Source organism: Canis aureus, chromosome 8 (genome assembly GCF_053574225.1).
Source record: "Canis aureus isolate CA01 chromosome 8, VMU_Caureus_v.1.0, whole genome shotgun sequence".
NCBI classification, from domain to species: domain Eukaryota; kingdom Metazoa; phylum Chordata; class Mammalia; order Carnivora; family Canidae; genus Canis; species Canis aureus.
The window spans coordinates 34994321-35003006 of record NC_135618.1 but is presented as its reverse complement, the minus strand read 5'-3'; the positions used below and the strand labels follow the sequence as shown (position 1 = coordinate 35003006).

At 46.9% G+C, this 8686-nt stretch overlaps 1 protein-coding gene across 6 annotated transcripts in view; it reads right to left on the bottom strand.

The window, feature by feature from the left end:
- The window catches only part of ELAPOR1 (endosome-lysosome associated apoptosis and autophagy regulator 1), a 70593-nt gene that overhangs the window by 5206 nt on the left and 56701 nt on the right, over nt 1-8686 (bottom strand). For all 6 annotated transcript variants that reach the window (XR_013384670.1, XM_077905740.1, XM_077905739.1 and 3 more), the window contains exons 12-18: nt 6753-6858; nt 6344-6481; nt 5530-5793; nt 3667-3840; nt 1943-2123; nt 1540-1636; nt 967-1068 (exon numbers count right to left, since the gene is read on the bottom strand). Coding sequence is in view for 5 of the 6 variants with exons in the window: in XM_077905740.1 (XP_077761866.1) it covers nt 967-1068; nt 1540-1636; nt 1943-2123; nt 3667-3840; nt 5530-5793; nt 6344-6481; nt 6753-6858 (1062 nt within the window). In the remaining variant the exon portion in view is untranslated. The remainder of the gene's footprint in view (nt 1-966; nt 1069-1539; nt 1637-1942; nt 2124-3666; nt 3841-5529; nt 5794-6343; nt 6482-6752; nt 6859-8686) is intronic.

Below are 8686 nucleotides of genomic sequence, written 5' to 3'. Positions count from 1 at the left end.
TTTCCCTGATGACAAGAGGCCTTTCAGCCTCCACTGGGCTGTCTACTCTATGCCTGTTTGTTTCTCCTAACGTAAGATGAGAGCTAGTGTCAGGTGTCTGAGCTATAGCATGGTTGCCCCAACCAACCCCTCAGAGGCCCCTGCTCTCCCCCATGGACTTGTGACATTTTGCCAAAGCCACTGTGATGCAGCTTCCTGGGGGATGGGTTTCAGGAATGAACTTCAGGCCATGGATATCTGTTAGGTACTTTACTGTGATGTTTACAACAGCAAGAACAGTGTCTTCTGCTTTGACAACACCGCTGAGCCAAAATAGCCTGCTTTGCTCCCTATCTCCCTGAGCAGCTGCTATTTAGAAGCAGCATTTTCCAAACCATCTTCCTCAAGACACCTGTGCTTCAAGATGTTAGTAGGGGTTATATGGGGTGGGGTGGGGTGCAGTGGGGGAGGAGTACTATAAGCAAATAGGTTCCAGAGTGCTCAATTTAGTGTACTCAGCTATTAAACTCAGAATTGGGTTTTTTGGTTGGGGAGAGATTCCTAGGATTCTTTAAACCATTACTTCTAATAATAGCTAGTACATGCCAGGGAATCGAAAGTCCACAAGTCTCACGGTCTCATTGAATCCCCACAACCACCCCCTGAGGGAACTTCTTCTTATCCTCATTTTACAGATATGGAACAAGAAGCCCAGGGAGGATAAGAAATGTATCCACAATAACATAGCTAGTAAGTGGAGGACATGAATCCAATAACCACTTGGCTATGCCACTGTCCCCATAATGGCATGAGAATGTGAGAGTAGCTTGGACTCTTCCTTCTGCCCCATTCTTGACATCTGAAGATTGAGAATTTGGAGCCATGCCTGTGTCCCCAAGAGCCCATCGATGGTTCTCAGATTGTTTTCTCTTTGGTTCTTGGGATGAAACGAATCCAAAGAAGCAAGACCTTGTCACACCCCTTTACCTTGGCAGTGACAGACTTCCAGGGGCGGGTTTCAGCGGACTGCATCTGACACGGATGGTGGTTGACCTCCCAAAACTACAGGACTGGGTCACATCGTTGGACCTGCAGAGAAAGCCAGCCCCCGCAGGGGAACGAGTCACTCACCTGTTTCATTGGAGAGTCACTCACTGAGGTCAACATGGAACAATTCCCTTGCTGGGGAAATCAGGACTTGGGAGTGCACAGGCGTTGGTTTATACACCGAGAGAGTGGGGCTCAGGGAGATCCGGTCAAGGGGAAAGGCACTGGTCCAGGAAAGGTTAGCATATGCATAACACTGGAGTCTCCTAAGGCAGAAGGGAAGTCAGCCACAGATAAGCCCATGTTTCTCCCTGCCTCCGGGGCAGACCTGCCCCAATAGTACCCCAAAAGCTGGGATCAGTGAACTCCCAGCCTGTAGCTGTCATTGCTGGGTGAATCTGCTAGACATCGGACATGTTCTGGCTTGATAAGTAGGTGGCTGGAGAGAGGGATGCACCAGGAATTGTGGAGGGGCTAGGTTTCCCTTGCATCGGCCTGGTCTCTCATCTTCACCTATAAAAGAAGATCACGTCCGGTATTCCCAAGGACTCCGGGTGGAAAAGTTCAGCTGGGGAGGTGATTCCATCCAGAGTCATATCTGTTGTCACCCCTGCCAAATTAGAGCTCCTAATTAGTTGTCACTAGTAGCATGAGCCAGCAACCACTTCAATTCTTTCAATACCTGTCAACATCCAAACCTTCCTCCATCTCCTCACATCCCCGAATGGCTCATGAGAGGGCGAACCAAAGTTTGTCAGAGGCCCCAGGGGGCACTTGGCACCCCGGGAAGCAACAGAAGACAGAGATCAAGAGGTTGGGTCCCTCATCTGGGGCCTTTTTACCTCAGAGCCCGGTAGCCTCACTGTCTCATACACACATACACGCTCAACGAGGCTGGAGCGGCTGGGTTACTCACCAATAAGTCGGTCGGCGAGGCTGACAGGCTGCGAGGACACTCCAGCCTTGTAGCCTGTCACCTCTGGGGGGATGATGACCGCCTGGCAGACGTAAGCTGTGATGGATTTGGAGAAACCCGACTCACCCTCAGGAATCCGGAGGTCAGTGACATTGTCTGCACACACGGACATTTTCTTACCCTGGGTTGGGGGACGTTGGGGGGAAGGAGAGGGATGGAGTGAATGAATGGTCACAGAACTCCCAAAGTGGAGGAGGCCAGAGTGCTTGCACGTTTGAAATTTCAGCCTTCCAACAGTATGTCGGTATGTCGCAGTGGAATGATTCATCCCAGATCTAATTACAAGACGGATTTTTTTTTTTTTAAGCTAAAAATAAGACCTCCGTGTCCTAGTTACTGCAACTCTGGCCCAGGGTCGCAAGCCTTGTTTCCTTGAAGTCACATGGGAGCCTCATATGAGCAGGGTTGTGATGGTGGCAACTGATCTGGAGCTCTAATCTACCAACCCACCAGACAATGTATGATTTTCAATATTCTAAATTTTATTACAAATGAAGTTATGTCAGTTGCTAATTATGGTGATTCTTAGTTTATTTTTTAGCTTGTAAGATATAAAGAACATGAGAACAGAAAGAAACCTTACATTATGGTATAATAAAGAGTTATTTTGTCTTTGCACTGACAGTCTATGGTGTGACAGTACATAGTAAGAATTTCTGAAAAGAATAAAGGAGCAAAAACCAAAAAAGGCAATCTCTTCAAATTCCCCATTTTCATCTCTCTCCCAACTCACTGAATAACTTTTGCTACATGGGTCTTGCTTTAATCAGTTTCAATTCCTGAGTTATCACTAACTCACTTCGGAAGCTTCATTTTAACTTATTCAAAGATTTTAAAAACAAGATAGAGACATGTATCTCTAATTTTCCATAGGTTAGTTTATTTCTTTTTTAAAATTGAGATATAATGGCCATGGAACATTGATTAGTTTATTTCTTGGCATGCTCTATCAACACAAATCAACTTTTTTTGCACACTACAGAAGGTGGTAGAGCTGTGCTGTGCAAAGGTCTCACGACCACACAGGGTCACAGACTAAAGACTCAAGGTGCCCTTTATTTTGTAACATTTGAAACTAACTCTCAAACTGCTAATCCTGGCTTGTTTGTAATTTAGTTAAGTGCAGAAGTGGTGTTATTACTCTACACTTCTGTCTTTGAATTTTGCATCCAAAAAATTTACAGCAGCATGAAATGGCTAAAGGTAACATTCTTTCCATATCCTATAACGCCTTTTACACTACTTTTTTTTTTCTTAAACGGTCAGCAAAGGTTCTTAGAGATGAACTGCAAATAGTTTATTTTATCCAGCCTTTAGGAAACAAATGACAAGTGCCATGATTAGTGAACACTGCTTTTTAAAGGGAAAAAAAATCTTCCTCTGGCATTATTTCTATATATTCATTTTGATAGAGAGTAAAAGTCAAGTAGGAGTAAATGAGTATCTTATCTTAAACACCTTTATTTTCCTAAGTGTTTATAATCCAAATGAAATAATTTTAGATCCCAAGGTCCTCTGGAAGAATAACAATCACTTAGAAACCCTTGCGTTTTCTCAATGGCCTGCTGCCTGGTTTTTCGGGCTTTTGCTCCTGTGTCCGTCTCTGGCTCTGACCCACTGGTGTCCCCTTTCAATACGACACAATCGGTACCCACACAGCTTACCTGGTTTCCACACAGACTGAGGGTAAAGTGATGGAAATATTTCAGCCCTTTGGAAGTGAAGCTTGGCCCTCCGGCCAGAGAGACGGTGTTTGCCAAAGCCAAGAAGTTGTAGTCCAGAACCCTGGTGGGGGTGCCGATTGAGAAGGTGCAGTCATTGTAGCACAGAGAGTGGATCTGAGGGGAAAGGGCCCGTCAGGCTGGCTACTCAGGCGGCGCCCTAAGGGGACCGCGGTGGACAGGGGCTGCTAGTGTCCTCGCCTTGTCCAGCCCAGGGGTGGGACAAGTGGACGTAAGGATTGGGTAGCCATTAAAATAAGGGAAATGGGCGAGTGGGGGTTATGTACAGCCCATGGCTCACTTGGTAGCACATATGTGATGTACAAACCCAAGTCTACGATTTTTCAGTAAGGAATTCGGTCGGAGTTTTAGCCTTGTCCCTATGCCTACATGATCGAACTCTCTCTCTCTCTTTTTTTTTTTTTTTTTTTGCTGGAACTCTCTTAAGACACAAGGTAGCGCGTCTTGCTTTTCAGCAGAAGACAGTGAGGTGCTAACAGGATGCAGAAGAGAAACTACAAGCCTTGCCTGTGCCCCATTTAAAACTCACTGAAGCCTACCTCCTCCCTCCCAGGTTCTCTACAGGACACTGAGTTTTGGGAGGGGATTTAGGGGTGCCTGGGTGGCTCAATGGGCTATGCGTCAGATTCTTGGTTTTGGGCGCAAGTTGTGATCCCATGGGTCCTAATCTCACGGGTCACGAGATTGAGCCCCACATTGGGCTCTGTGCTCAGAGGGGAGTCTGCTTCTCTCCCTCTGCCCCTTCCCTCCCTTGAGCAGTCTCTTTGGCATAAATAAATAAATCCTTAAAAGGGGGGGGCGGTATTTATTTCCCATAAGTCCTATAGACCCCTTACTCCCTTGTTAGGATCCTCATTCAGCAACTGTCATTCCCTCGCATAGCAGCAGAGGGAGCCCCAGGGGAGGAAGTTTGTGGCAAGGCTAAGGTGCCCAAAAGAGGTTGCCCAGGATCTGCAGAACGGTTGCATATACTGCCCAGCTAAACTGAGCGGCATTTATGTGACTGTATAAATGCCTTACAGATGTTTGTGTGTTCATGTGGTTGTGATAGGTAAAATCCAAGCTCATTTAAAAAGCATGAATGAATACCCAAGAGCTGGGCAGCCCTGGTGGCTCAGCAGGTTTAGCGCCCCCTCCAGCCCAGGGCGTGATCCCGGAGACCCAGGATCAAGTCCCACATTGGGCTCCCTGCATGGAGCCTGCTTCTCCCTCTGCCTCTCTCTCTCTCTGTGTCTCAATAAATAAGTAAAATGTTTAAAAAAAAATACCCAAGAGCTTTTTGTCATGGTGCTTTCTTAGCCTCAGAAAGTACATGGGGGCAAGAACACTGTTTTTCTACTTTAGAAAAAACCTCTAGGATATAAGACAGCAATGCCAGTTAACTGTATGTTCCAGCAAAGGCAGCTGCCCTCCCAAGGGAGACTGGGCAAACGCTCATGATAATATGCTTGATTGAAGTAGGCTGAATGTGAGCCCAAGCTCTTATTCCTTCCCTTTAGGTCTCTACAGAGATCCAGATAACCCTCTGGACCAGATGGTCACAGACCTCCCTAATCCATCTCTTGAAGATGAGACTTCCCATGGTCCTGAAAACCAACCTCTACAGCTAAGAATTTGCCCTCCAGGATCACAGCCTGGGTGCGTGTTCTCAAAGACTCTCACCAGGGAGTAAGCTACAGAGCAGGCTTGGGTATGGCCCCTCAAGAACCCCACCCAGGTCCTGACACCCTCTGAGGTGGGCCATCCAAAGGAGCAAGGTGAAGATGCATGACACAATGCTGGCACCTTGTTGCTCTTGGTCCCTGGACCACAGGGTATGCAGGCCTGAATGCCGTAAGGCTGGTGGGCTTTCAAGATTGTGTTAGGGGGGCAGGAATGGCAGGTTCCTGAATCCCGATCAATGTAAAAGCCAGCAGGACAAGAGGTGCAGGAGGAGCCCATGTCAGAAGCTTCTAGGGCACAGGGACGGCAGTAGGAGGCCACCCCGTCCATGACGTTGGTGACATTGATGGAGTAGATTTTGGCGACGTCATTGGTGTACTTCCTGCCCTGGAAACAAGAGGAGAGAGGGCACAGGCCTGAGACACCGGCAGCAATTGAGTTCACTAGGAATAGCATATGACTATTTAACACTCTTTATCCTATGATACTTGAGAAAAATCTTAGAAACATCCTAATCTTTTTACTCACTAAAGAGCAGTTCTTTGTTGTTGTTATTTTTTTTAAGAGTAGCTCTTTGTGAACATTTTGTGTCACATTAAACCAAGACTAACCCATTCTAAATGTTGTATAAAAATATTAAGTGCCATAGGGGAAATATGCAGTAGATACCATCATATGAAAAAAAGCAGGTCTTTTCCTTGTGAAAGGGGAAAAAAATGTATTTGAACTTAGAGTGTCATTTTCCCTGGGGGTTGTTTGGATAAGGCTGGATGCTTCTCAGAAGCTGAAATAGGAGAGTTCTATGCTTGACTCCTTCAGATCCTTCTAACCCCTTGGGTTCTGAACCTCACATTCATACTTAAGCTAAGGCCAGGAATCATCCTGGCCCAGAGGTCTCTCCTGGGAGCCAGGAGTCTGGAGAAGGGGAGGAGCTTACTGTCTCATGAAAAGTGGTCCTCTGGAAGGCCCAGGTGAAGCTCATGGTAGCATTCTCCTCGATGATATAGGTGTAGGACTGTTTGCCTTTGGAACCTTTCCATGTCTCCACGGGAGTGTTGGTCCTAGAATTCACACCCTGAACCCAAGACAGACAAGTGAAGAAGACACAATGGCTGGGTGGCTGGTAGGGGACAGGGTTCCCCTACTGCTGCCAAGCCAGGGCCCATCACGGTTGGGCAGACTCATGTTAAACTGTGAAGTCCCTGATGGACAGTCTGGGCCCTTCCTCTGTGAAATCACTATAATTGGGGGTGTCAGTTATGTTGATACACCAAAGGGGCAGAGGGGGACCAACGCTCCCAACAGTCCCAGGAAGCCCCATAGCAGACAAAGAAAGCGAAACATACCACCATGAAGTAGAGCTCACAGTTCACAGAACAGATGGTCTCAAAGACAAATGTGATCCTGGCCACCTCTTTATTCTCTGTGTCTGCCATCACCGACTGTGGAGGTCTGTGGGGGCAGAAGCTGAAAATTAGTGTCAGGGACCAGGCAGCACTTACTGAAGAGCCCGGACGGCAACCAAATGTCTGCTGGGGGACAGGATTAAGTTCTGGGTATGCCGGAAAGAGCGTGGATTAGTCCAATTCTGCTACCTGGCTATGTGACCAAATTGTAGTTTCCTCATCGGTAAAATGAAGGTGATAATACCTTTCTTATCTACCTTCCATCGCTATGGTGAGATCCCAGGGCATAGCAGATGTGGGAGTGCTCGGTAAGATGCTATAGAATCTCACCAGCCGAGCAGGGTCCTCGGAGCTGCAGCATTGCCCTCACCTGAGCTGTTAGAGGCACAGAACCTCAGGCCTCCCCAGACCCACAGAATCAGAATCTGCACACTGCCATGATTCCTAGGTGATGCATGAGCACATTAGGGTTTGACAAGCTCTACCACCATTAGGTGTAAATTACCTACGTTCACTTAGCAGCTCCCTCTCTCGGGTGGTAGGAGCTTTCCTTGGGTCGAGGGAGTAGATATTTCAGTTTGTCATCTCTTCAGCCAAGTTCTCAGGCTGGTCCTTCTTTTGGGAAAGAGAGAGCCATGCGGGGGTGGGGAGGATAGGGGGGTGTGAGTGAGGGAGGTGAGGAAGCACTTTACTACAGTAGTCAGCTTTGTAAATCGAAAAGTAGTTTTGGGAATGTTACTCCCCCCAAAGCCTAAAAAATTTGCTCACCTTGTAAACAAGATAAAACTGCTCACCTCTGAGTAGTGTAAATCAAGGAAAGGGAAATGAATACCTTTTGAGCAACTATACCGTGGGCTAAACACTGTGCCGGCGATGGAAAGGGGGAGCTTGAAGATGGTAATGGAGACACCAGACTGGCCATAGGGAAACCCATTCAGTGCTCCCATCTCATCTTGAAAGTGTATATCGGCAAAGATTTTGCTTTGGCTTTGGAAATCCATTTATAGCTTAGCTTTTCTTTTGGCTTTGGCCATTTGCTTGTATCCTAAAGACCACCAGTGCCTGTTCCCGTCTACACAGTTATGCCAACCACTGGACTAGAAGAATAATCTCAAAAAAAAAAAAAAAAAAGAATAATCTCAACCTGAGTTAGTCCAAAGTCACAGACTGTCAACCCACCTTGTTTTACAGATGAGAGCCTAAAGCCCAGAGGAGCACGGTGACTTTCCCAAGTTCACAAAGCCAGTAAGTGGCAAAGTTCAAGTTCCCTGTGTTTTTTTTTTTTTTTTAATTTTTTTTTTTAATTTTTATTATTTATGATAGTCATAGAGAGAGAGAGAGAGAGAGAGAGAGAGAGGCAGAGACATAGGCAGAGGGAGAAGCAGGCTCCATGCACCGGGAGCCTGATGTGGGATTCGATCCTGGGTCTCCAGGATCGCGCCCTGGGCCAAAGGCAGGCGCCAAACCGCTGCGCCACCCAGGGATCCCTTGTTCCCTGTGTTCAGTCCAGTGTTCTTTCCACCTTACCACACTGTTTTATTTATTTATTTGTTTGTTTGTTTATTTATTTATTTATTTTAAGATTTTATTTCTTTATTCATGAGAGACAGAGAGAGAGAGAGAGAGAGAGAGAAAGGCAGAGACACAGGCAGAGGGAGAAGCAGGCTCCCTGCAGGGGGCCCAATGCAGACCTTGATTCCAGGACCCCAGGATCAGGCCCTGGGCGCAAGGCGGCACTAAACCGCTGAGCCACCTGGGCTGCCTGTTTTGTTTTTGTTTTTTTTTTTTAATTTTTATTTATTTATGATAGTCACACAGAGAGAGAGAGAGAGAGGCAGAGACATAGGCGGAGGGAGAAGCAGGCTCGATGCACC